The sequence below is a fragment of the Daldinia vernicosa genome, assembly GCF_022497035.1.
Source record: "Daldinia vernicosa strain CBS 139.73 unplaced genomic scaffold F5Y00scaffold_2, whole genome shotgun sequence".
In the NCBI taxonomy this organism is placed as follows: domain Eukaryota; kingdom Fungi; phylum Ascomycota; class Sordariomycetes; order Xylariales; family Hypoxylaceae; genus Daldinia; species Daldinia vernicosa.
The window spans coordinates 611311-626503 of NW_025953918.1; the positions used below are offsets into that span (position 1 = coordinate 611311).

General features: G+C 49.6%; 5 protein-coding genes across 5 annotated transcripts; 2 read left to right on the plus strand and 3 right to left on the minus strand.

The window, feature by feature from the left end:
• Window positions 1-174: 174 nt before the first annotated feature.
• F5Y00DRAFT_223738 (DUF1977-domain-containing protein) lies at window positions 175-2248 on the minus strand. The gene is made up of 2 exons (XM_048005910.1): window positions 1172-2248; window positions 175-1098 (listed from the first exon to the last, which is right to left on the minus strand). Exons 1-2 carry the CDS (start codon window positions 1704-1706, stop codon window positions 554-556), a joined length of 1080 nt encoding a protein of 359 aa, XP_047869754.1. The 5' UTR covers window positions 1707-2248; the 3' UTR covers window positions 175-553.
• A 58-nt stretch (window positions 2249-2306) lies between these two features.
• Window positions 2307-3236, plus strand: F5Y00DRAFT_223740 (uncharacterized protein). The gene is made up of 2 exons (XM_048005911.1): window positions 2307-2603; window positions 2707-3236. Exons 1-2 carry the CDS (start codon window positions 2543-2545, stop codon window positions 3060-3062), a joined length of 417 nt encoding a protein of 138 aa, XP_047869755.1. The 5' UTR covers window positions 2307-2542; the 3' UTR covers window positions 3063-3236.
• Window positions 3237-3259: 23 nt separating this feature from the next.
• On the minus strand, window positions 3260-4739 carry F5Y00DRAFT_60973 (tyrosine phosphatase family-domain-containing protein). The gene has a single exon (XM_048013887.1). It carries the CDS (start codon window positions 4582-4584, stop codon window positions 3814-3816), a length of 771 nt encoding a protein of 256 aa, XP_047869756.1. The 5' UTR covers window positions 4585-4739; the 3' UTR covers window positions 3260-3813.
• Window positions 4740-7428: 2689 nt separating this feature from the next.
• Window positions 7429-9487, minus strand: F5Y00DRAFT_61051 (FAD dependent oxidoreductase). The gene is made up of 3 exons (XM_048013890.1): window positions 8926-9487; window positions 8104-8861; window positions 7429-8040 (listed from the first exon to the last, which is right to left on the minus strand). The coding sequence occupies exons 1-3, from the start codon at window positions 9036-9038 to the stop codon at window positions 7655-7657; spliced, it is 1257 nt and encodes a 418-aa protein (XP_047869757.1). The 5' UTR covers window positions 9039-9487; the 3' UTR covers window positions 7429-7654.
• Window positions 9488-12324: 2837 nt separating this feature from the next.
• F5Y00DRAFT_60996 (heterokaryon incompatibility Het-C) lies at window positions 12325-15103 on the plus strand. Its single transcript, XM_048013888.1, has 2 exons — window positions 12325-14207; window positions 14268-15103. Exons 1-2 carry the CDS (start codon window positions 12676-12678, stop codon window positions 14980-14982), a joined length of 2247 nt encoding a protein of 748 aa, XP_047869758.1. The 5' UTR covers window positions 12325-12675; the 3' UTR covers window positions 14983-15103.
• The last annotated feature ends 90 nt before the right edge of the window (window positions 15104-15193 follow it).

The following is a 15193-nucleotide window of genomic DNA, read 5'->3' on the forward strand; positions in this document are numbered from 1 at the left end:
CATACTATGCTGTCAGTATTAAATTCGGCGAGCATTTTCTGTCACTCGCTGCGCGTTCAGTCCGAGAAATAAATATCCAGGTACATGATACGTTTAATGGGTAGGTAACTACGAGAATCCAGCGGCTATAGGGGTTAATGTGCCCTTAGTATTTGTCTTAGGCACGACTACAAGGTAAATAGGTGAGTCAATATTAACACGGTCTGCACAAGACGAAGCGTATACATACGGCCAAAACGTGGTACACGTAAGAATGCCTATCTGTCTATATGATCACTTGAAGGATGTAACGCGAATATGAGAACTCCCACGTCCGCCGCGTACTACTAGACTTGGCAGAGGATATGCTACCCTATTGATTCCCAAACTCTGCCCCTGAACGCCTGGCGCATCTGTCAAAACACCACTGATCTAATCGACGCATAGCTCTTTTCATTAACGTCAAAGTGGTCATATGGACTAAAGTCTCTCACGGATTTGCTTACGTCTTTGGACAACAGGTCTCGTATACTCGAGTCGCTCGAAAATAATGCAGTCAAGTTGTAGAGGTGTGCTACCGCGAGATACCTAGAGCGTCCATACGCTTACACGATGTCATCTCAAACTGGTCGGCAATCTTCATCTTGTCCGGGTCTGGGAAGAACCACCCTTGCGCCTTGTCGATCAGGTCGCGTTTGGTGCGCATCTCGGCGTCGCAGCGGCGGCGGAGGACGCGCACGAAACCGACCTCGGCCTCTTTATCTAGCTGGCGAAATTTGTAGTCGTTCCAGTCAACCACCTGAGCTGGATCTACGTAGTAATCGACGCCAAGTTTGGGGGTGGTTCGGTGGTAAGTCAGGGGCGGCGCGGCAGCGTCGAAAACCATCGAGGGTACTGCCGGCTGCGTTTCGGCGCCTGAGAATAAAGACGATAACAGCGGGAACACGAAGAGGAATAAGATCGGTAACAGGCTAATGAGCGTGTCCCAGCCTGTCTGAGGCCGTTGCTGACCTTCGGCTTCCCGTGGTCTCCTGCGCGGATTTGCTCCTCCCATCTGGTGTACGCGGAAGCCCCTATTTCCACCGAGGTTAAAGACGAACTGCGGTCCCGTATCGAACCCTGGCCTGCGTTAGATCTCTCCTCCCTTTGTTCGCATCCTTCGAGAGAGAAAGATACAAAGTGGATAACTCACCTCCGAAAGGTCCACCAAAAGCACCACCGAAGAATCTTTGGAACATTTCCTCCGGGCTGATTTCGTCCTCCCACATGCCTCCCCCGCCAAACCCTGCCCCCGGCCCTCCACCAGCTCTCATACCGCCAAAATTATTAAATGGATTGCTAGCCTGGGCCCTCGCGCTCTCAAACCTGCTATCCGGATCGGTACCGAAGCGGTCGTACTTTTCGCGTTTCTCCTTGTCACCCAGCACGCCGAAGGCACGGCTGACCATCTTGAAAGCCTCGTCTGCATGTTCGTGGCCGTTCTTGTCCGGGTGCGTGAGCAGGGACTGCTTGCGGTAAGCCTTCTTGATATCGGCATCGCTGCACGTCGTCTTTACGGCTTCGAGATCTAAGATATCGTAGAAGGCGGTCGCCTTGCACCGTCGGATTCGTAGGACCGCGGCTTTCTGCTCGGGAGTACACTTGCGTTCTTGGTTTCCTTGATTATGATCTCGCGACCGGGTCGACCCGCCCGAGGCGTCGAAACCGGAAGAGGTTGCGCTGGGCATGGCCGAGGGAGACCGTACTTGGGAGGGCGGATACGGAGAGACGGGGAATGATAGTCGCGACTACGTGCACAATATTGGTTGCTGATTCGACTTGGGCTTAGGTGATCTAAATCAAGCGAGCACGGAGAAGGACGGATAAGAATGGAAAACGCTCTATCGTGAACGGAACAAATGACGAATGACGAATGACGAACAGATGTACCAAACGAAAACCTATTCGCGAATAAAAAAGAGGTTCTACAAATGTAGCGCAAAATCCAGGAGGCGAAGCTTGACCAAGCCCAATCAATTAGGGGAACGTAGGCGGTTGAAGTTGTAATTGAATTAAAAATTGAGGCTAAAAATGGGAGATGAGAACTCGTAAGTTCTGATGTTCTAAAGTTCCACGATTCTCACAGGGCTCACAGCACAGGGCTCTGCGTATAGAGTCTAAATAAAATGCTCAAAGGTTACCTAAATAAAATTGATAGGTGATAGGTGATCTAGGTAAAACATAGGTGGCTTCAAAAGGTCTAGACCATGTGTTAGGTAGTCATTGTGGCTAGTATTCCGTATGTACAAATACTGTAACTGATAACTGATAAACTAGAGATAAATATCCCCACCATCTTAATCACCCCATTATAATTCAAGCTTCTATCCAATAGAATAACAAGAATCTCTATCTGCTCGAGCCTCACCATCGTCATTGATACCAAGCTCAGTTTCTGTTGGATTCTAATCTAAAACCCACCTCCTACAGTAGTGTTGAGAATTTCTAAACGCCGAATCAAGAAACCAAATCAGGAAAGCTTCTTAAAATATCAAAGCTGATACACTACCACGGCTTCTAAATCATGACAACACCAACACTAGAGCCACCCAGATCCGTAAGATCGCGCCTCGAAGCATGGGGAAGTACGTAATCTCTCCTACTAACTATTGTCGCCGTCTGTTTTGCGAACATATACCTCCATACGTAAGGTAGCCATCTAGTGTAGGTAGCTGATACGCACGGCAGATTCACCATTCGCCCCCACGGGTCTCGCGACCTTAATAACGGCCGTGCACTCTCGCCCGCTGCAAATTCGACCCATGCTTTTCGTACCTATCCTATTATTTTCTAGTTATGCGAATCTCCAAGGCTTCAAAATCGATAGCGCAGGCATCACCGCCGCCGCCAGCGGCACCTACGCCCTACTCGCCATGAGAAGGCGGCCTAGCACTTTCATGAATCGCTTCTCTGTCCGGGGGCTAGTTAGGGGTTCTGCCGTTGGTATAGCAATCGTCAACACTATTGCCGCGGGGTGGGTATATGCCACAGGCGATCGGGAGAGGGAGAAGGCCGAGAGGACAGAAAACCCGCGTTGGGTCTAGTAGGGACGAGTAGGGATTCTGGCGGGAATGTTAGGTATAGACAAAAGAAAATGAATATGATACTGTACGAATATCACACAGGGGGGAGGGTCTAGAGATCGCTTGTACATATATCTACCTGTACGTATATAAAAGCTAGACTGGGCGTATCACGGAATACAAAGTCACACATCAGTAGAGCTCTTCGAACCATAGAATGAAGGATAATTCCGGATGCGAGTGTATCTATTAAGCTTCACCGCACTCTTTAATCATCTGTCTAACCCATCCTAGCTGTAACCAGGCACCTCCAATTCTATTAATTATTTGGATCCTGACGAATTCCCGAAACCACAAACCCCTAGGACAAAAGAAAATAAATCAAAGATGCGACGGAGTTGTTGTCCGTCGGAAGTAACCCTTAATCGAACGCCGGGAGACACCTCAGCTCTTGATCGTCTCCTAAACCGACCGCCTGTGCAAATCCCCTGTATCTCGAACCCGCGGAAATGACATCAATTTTTTCCTCAACGCCTCATATGGTGCAATTGTTTTCCCAAATCTCGACCCCTTTCCTCCCTCTCCTCCCTCTCCTCCCTCTCCTCTCTCCTCCCTCTCCTCCCTTTTCCTCCCTTTTCCTCCCTCTCTTCCTTCTCCTCCCTCTCCTCCAGATGCGATGCTCCAATTCTATACGAAATTTAAGCGTATTGGAGCTTATATATTCCGATTTTCCTCCTATATGTTCAAATCATAGTGGCGGCGCCATCGATAATTATGTCGCGAGTATTAGGAGTCTGGCGCCCGAGTACATCCAAACTGACAAGGTGAAGGATGCCAGCATCACCATGCCATAAAACGTCCGCACATCGTACGGCGCCCCGGTCAGCCTTGGTGCGACTCTCGGAATATCGGCTCTCTTAAAGTCGGTAATGTACTTGACGTCCGTCTCTCTAACCTTCGGCTCCGCATATTTGCTGTACTCTCGAATAATGCTGGCCGTGTCCCATTCTTTAGTCTTGCGTAGTATACCGACAACACATCCTGTCCGGTGCTTTCCCTGATTGCAATGGATGAGTAGGGGATAGTTTTCCCGATTGCTGACGATAGAGATAATTGATTGCATGGTCTTGACAGGGATCTCGGCCTTCTTCGTACCGGCCATGTCGAATATTTCGTGTTTGATATGGTTCGCCTCAATAAATTTCTGATAGCCATCGGGGAGATCCTTCCCGACAAGGGTGACAATAGTCTTGAGCTTAAGAGTCCGCATGAACGGATAATTCTCAGCCTCTGGGTAGCCACTTCGATATAAGCCGGGAAGAACCACGGCAAAGTTGACGGGCGGGGTGCTGGAAAGGTGTAGTGGCCGTTCAACAGCTACGTCTTTTGCGGAAACATATGCTTCCCGAAGAACAACCTCAGGGGACTCCGTACTGATCCCCATCACGTGAGGTGGTTCGAGTTTTTCTCTATAAGTTGCGTCTTTGCGATCTTGCAAGGACTGGAGGTCCTCGCCGTGATCCTGGAGAAGCCAAGGTGACATATCTTCTACCAGCTCGAGCCGATAGTAGATTCTGCAAGGGAAGCGAAACGCTGAGGTTGATTTCGAATTGTCTAGCCAATTCCCTGCTACGTAGGCGGAGAAGCGAAGTATTTAAGAAGTAAATTTGGTCAGTGCGTATCTTGTATTTCAAGCGCAACTGCTGAATAGCGAGTGTTAATAAGGAAGATAAGTTGGAAGATGTCGTCCGGTCCAGCAGACGCCAGATCAAAGAGAATCGAGAGTACCGGTCATATTAGCAAGACGTAGTATCAATCTCATCCTGTTAGTCGAAATAAGCGATAGTAAGTGAATGCGGGACCAGGAGATGAGGCGCTGCAGTTGGCGGGTGATGATTATTTTGAAGGTGCAGTTGAAAAGGAGGTTGACAGATGAATTGGCAACCGTTGGAAAAAAGGGTTTGTTTTATGGACGGAACGGCGAACCAGGCTATTGTCCTCGACGGCTCGCCCTTTTAGTAAAGTCTGCATCTACACCATGTTAGGGCAGGTTCAAACGTTAGGGGTATTTCCAGTTTACACTTTAGTGGAGTTCCGCCTTAGTTCTGCATGTAGCTAAGTGCGTATGGCTAAGAACCTTCTGTCTGTCCATCGTTTACAAGATCTTAGCGGCTCATAAATATACGTACCCACACTAGTTTCAGTATGTACTTCTGCAACCGCCTTACTTTGGGTTAGGTAGCCGTCACGTATCGTTCGATTTCAGGAGGAGTATCTTAGGTACCTAACCTAGGTTGGCAAGTATAGGAAGTACGCACATTAAGTACATAAAGCAAACCTTGCGTCCGTGCATCCTTGTGTCTTTTGAGCGCCTTGTCGGTATATCACTGGGGTTGCCTTAGAAACATGTACCTACCTAGGTACCTTACGTCGGTATGAACAAATATTTTTATTGCTCGTGATCAACAATCTACCCACGTCCCTAATCTTGAGTAAATTTAAACCTTCTCAACATTTAGCTAAGCTATGGAAGAGGACCGAGCGGAAATCTGTCCTAATCTAAGTTATGTAGTTTTCCTTCCATAGAATTCCGTACAACACCGGCGCATATTAACCCCGATCTACCTAATGTTCGAGTCTTGTGGTGGTGATGCACGGGGTAGTGTACAGTAATACCTGGAAATCTACGTACTATGTACGTGTTGCACTGGGGTAGTGGGCGGTGAGGTGCCCTGGGGAACGCCTCGGCAGAATGACGCAGAAATGGAGAATTGGGACACGCTATACCTAACAGGCACGGAATAGACAAGGTTAGCTTTCTGCCAGCCCGCTATTTATAATCTCGCTCGCGGCGGGATTAATAGCGGGGATAGGTACCATAGTATTCCGGTTCCGTACCGGTTTCAACTCAGGTCTTTCCTAGGACCGAACCCCGACACAAAAGCTATGTGACATAACCCACCTCCTAATGGCCGCCAATACCGTACCAGGGCGTACGGAAGTCCCCATCAAAAGTTTTGTCCATAGGCCAGCCCCTGTTAGCTTTTGACCAGCTTTAACAGGGCTTGGCAACAGCTATTAAGCGCATGTACTATCCATATTACACTACTTTCGTTTATACATAATAACTTAAAATCTTCTCCTCAAACAATAAAAGTTAAATAGGTGTATAGAGCAGCTTTTGGTCTTAAAATAGGTCTAATTTTAATGTTTTCATTAGCATATTGAAGCTAAAATTGGATGTTATAAAAGCTAAAGTTTTGTATACGTTCATAATTTTGGCTGCCGCATGGTGTTAGGTCCTAGATAGCTGCATCAAAAGCTATCAGGTGGCACGTATAGACAAAACTTTTGATGGGGACTTCCGTACATCAATCTCTCTCCTCTCCGTCTCTGCTATTGAAGTCTTGTTGAGATATCTGGATATAAGACAGAGCATTGTCGTATCCCAAGGTGATAAGATGAAACAGACAACTCGTTAAGTTACCTATTAAATCCCTCCTTAGGTACCCAGGTACCTAGGTAGGTAGTTAAAGATATGTAATTAGGCAATCTCTGTTCCGCACTTCTTGAATCAATCCGATTGCCGAATGAATGGAAGTTAGTACGTTAGCGAGGTTCTTTTTTTCTTTTCGCTTTCCTTTCTTCTGCAATTCTACAATTTGTCATGTTTCTGACCTATCGGAGATACTTACCTACCTACCCAGGGTATCTTACATGATATACCTAAGACGGCCATCGTGTTTAAATGCTCAGAGAATCTTTGCGACCTCCCTCCTTGTTATAGTTTACAAAGTTGCTTGTGGTCGGTTTATTTATATGTGCTTCGATTGGTACCGAGCCTGACGAGCATACCATCCTCACCGCAAAGCTTACCTCGAGTAAGTCGATCCATCTCACCCGCTTCATCGATACCAAGACATCTCCGAAGGCGGAACCTTGAGATATGCCAACCAGCCGCACGCCTTTCGTTCAAGCAAGCTCATCGATTGGGCTCATAGGTTGGGGGTGCGTATCATCGTGTTCACGTGATACTCATCTTAAGACTCATCTTAGGCTTCGTTTCTTCCCGTGTGACTCCCCTTCTGCGGTGAGACTATCAGATCATTACGGCCAGTCCGGCATTCTTACGTGCGACGCAGGTACTGTACCTCGTCAGTAGTTGGGATTATACAGCCTCTCAATCTACCGCGTATATTTCCCCCGCTTACTCATAATCTCATGCATACCTGGCTGCCGGTTCGGAGCATAAGCCTTGGCCCATCAGCCCTACCCGTCCCAATCTTGTAAGAACGAATTTGACTACTATCGTCATTAGTAACGCTCTCTACAAGACATTCTCATACTTCAACCCCATTCGCTTCTGTCCTACATGGTGGTCAGATGATTTGGTATAGGTCACCGCTAGATTCTCTTTCACGATTACTACTTGATTTCTATAATGCAACGTTGTCATAATGAACTAATGTATTTGATACATAATTGGAATTGACGTGAGAAAAAGGAATTTCGTCTATGGGATATACGCCAACCTATGCTCGTCCTCTCCGTGCCCCATTTTAATGATATCGACGCCGAGAGAAGTGTAAGAAAAAGAGACGTAATCGGATTGTTCAGCGCCTCGGCATTGGCCTTTGGAATCCCGCTGCTTTTCGTTCGAAGACCGTTTCGCTCATCGGTCGAGCCGGGACCCCATTGAGGGCCTCGTCGACAAGCGTCGCAACGTCTCGTGCGCAGCCAAACGACAAACTCCAGCCCGCGCCGCCGTGCCCATAGGAATGAACGATGCGGCTACCCGTCCTGCGGAGTTCACGCTCGACCCTTACGTTCTGGCCTCTAAAGGGACGTAGACCTTGCGCGAACGGATATTCGGGATCCACCCTAGCATTTTCTAAGCCGGGGAGAAATCTCTCGCACCTCTCCCGCATCCTACGGATGATGGGGGTACTTAGATTGAGGTCCAAATCCCACTCATGCGGCTCGGTAATACCGCCGATCACTGCCGTTCATGTCAGCAACCCTGGTCATACGCATCTCGGCTGGATGTGAGTCAGGTACTTACGAAGAATGTTGTCGTTCCTAGGTACGAGGAAGATAATCTCGTTAGATGAGTGAGCCGCGTCTGCCGTGATAGTCAGGGCCGCGTCTACTTTCGGGAAGTCCGTCCCGTCGTTAATCACTCGGATGAGGCCACCCCTGATAGGATAGACGCTCTCGTCGCCGGCGAGCTCTTGGGCCTGAAGGCCAGTGCAGTTAACGATGGCGTCAGCTTCAAACCGAGCCCGCAGCGTGTCTTCGATTTCTACCAGGTCGTTTCGGATCGTCTCGGTGACCAGATTGGCTCCCTTGCTCTCGACGAGCTCTGTCAGCCACACCATGGCCTTATCGGTATCGATCACGGGCGCCAGCAGCTCGTATGCGTCAACCGCCCCGTACGAAGGGTCGATTCCTCGCTCGTCTATGATGTCGGCTCCTCGATAGAACCCTCTCACGCCGCTGGCCATGATCTCTGTCATCTTGGAGACTTGGGCCTTGTCGCTCTCCACGGGCTCTGGAAAGAAGAAATCCGACGGCATCATACGCACACCGGAGGCTTCGCTCAGGGCCGGGATAGATGCTATTCCGTCCCATATGTGGTACGCCGTCATGGACCAATGCTTAGAGTGTGCTAGCGAGATCTTGTCCGTGTGCTGGCCGCATACGGCCGGCGGGAACTCCCAAAGGGCCCCCGCGATCTGCGACGTTAGGCGCTGCTCGTCGTTCACCCACGCGCTACTAACGATAGTAACGCGGTATCCTTTATCAAGCAGTACCCAAGCCCTTAGAACGCAAGAGTTAGCATTGTGTCCTACAAATTCCACTAGGAAATCAGGCATCGACTTACGATATTAACCCAGTGACACCGCCACCAATGATCAGAACGTGCGGAGACTTGTTGGACGGCTGCCGAAGGGGCTGGCCCATAGGAGAGATGTCTTTCCAGAGAGTGAGCGTCATCTTGCAGCGATCTCTTTAGTTAAAACGGTAACTTCTAATAGGAGCGTTTTTTTTGTTTTGTGGGAAGACGGAACAAGCGTCTCGGTCTCGAAGGGATTAGTCGAAAGACGAGTGTCTGAGAGGATTTGTGGTTGTGTTGTATGTGATCGAGTTTGTTATAAAATTCCTGGCCAGAGTCTTCCTTATATATAAGTATATTTGCAAGTGGACTTCCACAATTCTCCTACACCCTTCGTATGCACTGCCTCGGCGAAGCTCTACCCTCAGAAGTTCTCGAAGCTTAGTCCGCTTCAAAGATCTATTTCCATACCTACATTACACCCAATGTGGAGCTATATACTAAGCTCACTTCTTGGAACAGCATACGGGCCGCCAGACTACCTAGGTACGCAAGGTGCTGACTAGATTACTGGTAGATCACGAGCGTGGGTATCGAACGTATAGGCAACCCTCGGGGGGCTGTCCATACAATCGAGGTCGGCAGATTATTCCGCTAATCCGAGGCACCTGAAGAACCGTAGGGCTGTGCAAGTTGACGAGATAGTTTCTCGTCAGCTCGCTGATAATTTCATTTCCGCGAGCTGCGACTCTTGCATCTGAAGGCACATCTCCGTTGTGCAACACGGGGTGCTTCCGCCTTGTATTGTTTCACAGATTTGCCTATCAAGATGGGAAGACGCGTCTAGCATCAAATCGAGCTGCCAGACCGAAACGGGCTTGCATGTACCGCCACAACCGCAAACGAGACGAATCGATCTCGAAATTCACCCGATCAGATGCTTTCGTGAATCCATACTGATTGTGCAATAAACAACGCCTCACAGTTCCCCATCCGAAGGATCAGCGGGGTGCAATGTCTACTCGCTAGCACAACGATTCGATACGGAAGCGAGCTCTTCATGCGAGGCTGGCTCGGCAAGATGTTCTGTTGGATGCGAGCGAGGGAGACGCGTTGCTTGGAGCTTTGCCGACGTCTTCATGAGGCGTTCACCGATCCCGACGTTCTGGAAACTACCCCAGCTGTGCTGCTGTTCCCCATAGGGCCACGTTCATGTCATCTTCGTCATCGGCGCCTGCTCGTACGATCCATTTTTGACATCTCGCGTAAACTTTACCATATAACTGGCGTCTCATCGAAGTAAGGCGGCCTTCGAGGCGGTGAATATGTTTACACGGCAGCAGGATCGACCAACAGCATCCGTCATAACGTCCCTAAGCAGCACGCACGTTGCGACCTGTCAGTAAATACCCGTTATGTAGTCATCATACCCTGCATAAAATCAGCTCACTTAAGCAGCAAGGAATATGTCAGGCACCGCCTAGGGCTGGAAGGAATGGCGGCGTCAAATAATTTGGGACTCAGTTACACAGTCACACATCTAACATAATGGCGCGATCCCCCCTGTCAGCTCTCAGCGTACCTGTTACCGCTACGGCTACTGCAGAACCAACTTGGTCATGTTATGACTCGGGCGGCCATCCCAAAATGGTGGTTAGGGGCAGAGCCGTACAACGTAGATCGTCCCGAGAGCCTTGATTGGAAACCAACAAGGTCGCCGGATGGCACCGGTCGAGGCCACTGTCGTGCGAGGCAGGACTAGGCTACAAGACCATGGCCACCGCCATTTATACGGCTGAATCAATAACTCCATCGCTATTGTGTCCGTTTTCGCTCTAGTTACTAGCTGTGTACAACCGCTCGGTCCGGATTAGTAACTCGTCCACACTCTTTTAGGTTGACAACGTGACGGCTGGGGGTTTCTCGCGCGGTTGATGGATTCTGTGGCAGAGCCTCTTACATTGGTTGTTACCGAAACGGCGGACCACCAGTGCACCGCAGACAATCGACGATGGAGGGTCGCCAAGATGTGACAGCCCCGAGCCTATAGAGCCATCGGTCGGCACATCAGCTGGGGTCCACCGAGAGCCTCAAATTCCCCCGGCCAATACCAAGATTTGGGGTGGGCAGATCATCAAAGGCACAGCGTACATTATTCCCCGCAGCCAGCTCATAAATGGCAATGCCATCTTTTCTATTTCGTAACCTTCAATCGCTTATATTCTATATCTGGTTAGATCTATCTATTGACATATGCCTTAAAATTGCACTTCTTATATAGGCTTCACCGAGAGCAGCAAGATAACTTCCACCACCCAAATGATTATATGATTTGAGGGAGTAGGTATCCTAGAGATTGTCTTATTACACCTGTCTCTTACAGAACTTATAGCCTACCAAATTCACATTTTGATTTTGCTATTGTCGAGCTTCACTGACTATTAGTTGCATGTTGTACGCTGCTGAAGAGTGGCCAACGAACGTCATTCAGCTGGACTCGTAGCCGATCTATAAGGTTCAGCACTGATGTGCTCTTACGGGCTATAGACAACGCGTGGCGAACCCTCGCGACGATCTATACCTAGGTACCTATTTGACATTTGAATAGCCTTTATTATTTGTTCTACGTGAGACAAGGCCAATAAAATTCCCGACCAGTCGGAATCATAAGCCTTACCTCGCCTACGTCTACGTCAAATAATCTTATAACCGACGAGAACGCGCCTCGACGTTCTGAAATAAAAATGGACTCATTTTCGGGTAGATCACCATCCTGCAATACATGGCTAATAGCAAACGGACCTTTATCGAATAAATTGTATACTTGCGATTCGAAAGTAGATCGCTATCCGGGAAGATTTAAACCGCTCACAGTGTTTCGCACACTCTCATTTTCTCCTTTGAGTAACAGCGTCTAAATTCATCCCTTGCAGTTCGGTAGCAACTCGAAATCGTACCTAGCTGTCTATTCCACGAATATAGCTCAATTAGGAAATTTACCGAGTTATCATCCCCGACGGGGTAACGCAGAAAGCCGAGCACATGCCATATGGTAGTAACGTTGTGTTGTCTCCCAAGAGCCTCAGCTAAATCCATCTTCGGGCATAGGGCTGCACCTGCATACTTGACGCTTCTTGACGGCTATTAGAGGTCGAGTCGCATTTACAGTAGATGTCTGCTACGACGTACCAGCGTACCTATAGTTGTATGCACGTAAGATGGAAGGTAGCATACACTACGCCACACAGTACCTTAGGTATAGTACGGTATAGTACATACATTAGGTACCTACCTACTTAACATACCTTTTACATATTCCTATAGGTAATATCCGTGTACATATAGTACATCAGCCAGCCACTTAGTAACGGCAAGTATGACTTCATCGACGCAGTAGCGGCCACGCCGGTCAAGGGCTGCCGAGAACTTGATTGGAGGGTAATGTTGCGATTTAAGGCTTAGCTTCCAGGTAAATTCAGGGTAAAGTTTCTTTCAGCTCACGTCGGCATCGTTGCCGAAATCAGTTTTCAGTTGTCAGTTTTCAAGTTTCAATTTTCAATTTTCAGTTTCCTATCGCGCTTAAGCTCCTTCTACACTAAATTCTTACATCGGCGGCATTGTGCATTGTGCAATATTTTGTGGTGGCATCATTTTGTACCTATCAGAACTACCCCGCCATCTATTCTCTCAAGTTCTTCCCACTCATCATACGTCTCATTGTTATCAATCCCATTGTCGGAAACGCACCTCATTCGTTACGGAAATAGAGATAATTTCGTCACTAGGCCGGCACGCGCCATGGCTTCATACCGTTTCGGCTCAGGCAGCCTGCTGCTTATCATGGCCGTCATCCTGATCGCTATGCCCGGCAAAGCTGCTGCTTTCGGCGCCGGTAACATCCCCTCCATCGCTCAGGTGGAAGGTCACAACTGGCGCCACGGCGATATTGAGGATACGCTCAAGACGATCGCTTTCCTTCACGGAAAGAAGTGGACCACGTTGATGGTTCAGCGCACATATTTCGGGAATTGGCTCCGCGATTACTCCCAGGCCATCGATGTCGGAAGCTTGAAAGGAGTCAACGCCGCCACCATTCGCATCCTTGTCTGGGTCTTGTCGTTCCTCGCCAACGGCTATGCTACTGAGGAGTTTGAAGTTACGGAAGAGCGCCTCGGCGTTTACCGTCCGGAAGAACACATCGATAACCCCCTCGGATATGCCGACGGCCTGGATGCCAGAACATTCGATAAGCGACTGAGAGGGCCTGTACTTCCCATCGAGACCGAAATTGACCCGCGCACCGGCATGAAGAATTACATCGCCAACGAGCAAGGCAATTGGGCAACCAGCGCTGGATATCTCCGGTTTAGCTTCGGCCGAAGCGTCCACTTTGGTAGGCTATACTACCACGGCTCTCACGGTAAAGGGAAGGAAGAGGACCTATGCGAAGCCTTGAGATGTCTAGGCCAGGCGCTTCATTGCATGGAGGACTTTAGCGCTCATAGCAACTACTGCGAGCTGGCTCTCCGCGAACTCGGGTACCACGAGGTCTTTCCCCATTGCGGATCGAGTTCCGAGATTAACCTACGCGGCAAACGAGTCTTCCCCTTAGTGACGGGCACCTTTGGCGGCGTCGACTTTCTACACTCCGTACTGGGAGAAGCCAACGACCACTTCACACAATCCGAGGTCGACCAGTTGGATATTGCCTTGAAGAACTCGGAACAGTCTTCCGGGTCGTCGGGGGGTAGTGGCACGCGGGGTTTCGGGGGCGGATTCGGCGCGGGCGATTTCATCTCTCTCGTCGGCCAGTTGCCTGGCGTTGGAGGTGGAATGGCTTCGGAGGCGCGCGAGTTGAAGAGGATGGCCGCTGATCAAGAGAGGCGGAACGAGCAGCAAGAGTACTCTGGCACCCGAGCTAACCAGAACATCGTCCCCGGAATGAGTGAAAACTTTGACCCTGTCAAGGTTTCCAAGCAGATTTACCCTATCTTAGAATTCCGCGACAAAATCGTAAAGTCGATCAACAGAGGCATTGCTAAAATTCCCGGCCTGGAGAGTCTTCTCGAGCATATCAGCGAGACACTCACTGCGTTTGTCCTCGGCCTGCTAGCTCCATTCATCAGGCCTATCATAAATGCCGTCACTAAAGCGTTAAAAGATGGCTCTTCCAGCGTCATCAGCGCCAGCGCCCACTCGCAGCTGGAGCCGTGGAAGAATCCTCACTGCACCGACCCAACCCACTCTATGCTTTCTAAGGACCATTTCACGAATGTTTTAAACCCGTGCGCAGGAAGAATTGCCGCAACCATCTTAGAATACGTCGTTCCGTAAGTATGCCCTCGAACCTCCTCATAGATAATATGGACAACACATTAACACATCTCCAGGCGGATTCTCTACGCTTGGGATAATCCCGGCGTGCCAGTAGATGAAGTCGTCAGCGACGTCTTACGCGCTTTCCACCACCCAGCCCTCCGAGACGAGCGCGTCGAGATCCAGCGCGAGATGTTCAATACCGTGCGCAAGTGGGCTGACGAGCACTCGCGCCGGCACGATCTTAACCGCGTGTTAGGCTCTGAATCCGTACGGAATGGTAAGAACCACCTCTTATCGGGGCACAAGGGCCACTCGCACGGCGGTGGTATCTTTGACGGCGGACTTGACGGGGGACTTATGGAGCAGCTGGGCCACGGCCAACCTTCCGGCTCGCTCTGGTCGCAGTGTGCCACGAGAGATCTCAACGCCATGGGCGCAGGAGAGACACTGCATCCAGGATCAGGTTACGGATCGAGTCGTCCGACATCCTCCCATTCTCAAGGACGTCCGGCACCGAGCCCGGGTTACGGCTATTCAGCGCACCAGTCCCCTCATCAGGGTTACGGCGGCCAGCCTCCTCAGCATCAGGGCTACGGCCAACCAAATTATCCTCAGCAGGGCTACGGAGCACCGCCCCAGGGTGAAGCCTCCTCATATTATGGTGCATCACAACCATCACAAGGTTATCCTGATCAAGGATACGGGGCACCACCACCCCCGCAGGGATATCCGCCTTACGGACAGCAGCAATGGGGAGGTGGGTACGGAAATCCTCCCTACCGTTAAGACATGCATACATCCGAGCGATCATGGTCAGGGATGGCGTTAGTGGGTATCTAATGTAGTGGCTAGTGGAATAGCATTAACTCCCAAATATCTTAATCTGATATGTCTTAGCCTAATATCAACTTTAGTCTACTACCTACCTCTAGGATAAGCACGGGGTTGATATTATAAAATCCTGTCAAGTAAATATGAAAAACCTGATAACACCTGG

Bases quoted from the DNA above. Each gene is read 5' to 3' on its own strand.
- F5Y00DRAFT_223738 (XM_048005910.1), bottom strand. From the start codon at position 1,706: ATGCCCAGCGCAACCTCTTCCGGTTTCGACGCCTCGGGCGGGTCGACC. The intron at 1,099-1,171 runs GTGAGTTATCCA...AACGCAGGCCAG, and splicing joins TTTTGGTGGACCTTTCGGAG to GGTTCGATACGGGACCGCAG.
- F5Y00DRAFT_60996 (XM_048013888.1), top strand. From the start codon at position 12,676: ATGGCTTCATACCGTTTCGGCTCAGGCAGCCTGCTGCTTATCATGGCC. The intron at 14,208-14,267 runs GTAAGTATGCCC...ACACATCTCCAG, and splicing joins ATCTTAGAATACGTCGTTCC to GCGGATTCTCTACGCTTGGG.
- F5Y00DRAFT_60973 (XM_048013887.1), bottom strand. From the start codon at position 4,584: ATGTCACCTTGGCTTCTCCAGGATCACGGCGAGGACCTCCAGTCCTTG.
- F5Y00DRAFT_223740 (XM_048005911.1), top strand. From the start codon at position 2,543: ATGACAACACCAACACTAGAGCCACCCAGATCCGTAAGATCGCGCCTC. The intron at 2,604-2,706 runs GTACGTAATCTC...TACGCACGGCAG, and splicing joins GCGCCTCGAAGCATGGGGAA to ATTCACCATTCGCCCCCACG.
- F5Y00DRAFT_61051 (XM_048013890.1), bottom strand. From the start codon at position 9,038: ATGACGCTCACTCTCTGGAAAGACATCTCTCCTATGGGCCAGCCCCTT. The intron at 8,862-8,925 runs GTAAGTCGATGC...TTGCGTTCTAAG, and splicing joins GGTGTCACTGGGTTAATATC to GGCTTGGGTACTGCTTGATA. The intron at 8,041-8,103 runs GTAAGTACCTGA...CATGAACGGCAG, and splicing joins TAGGAACGACAACATTCTTC to TGATCGGCGGTATTACCGAG.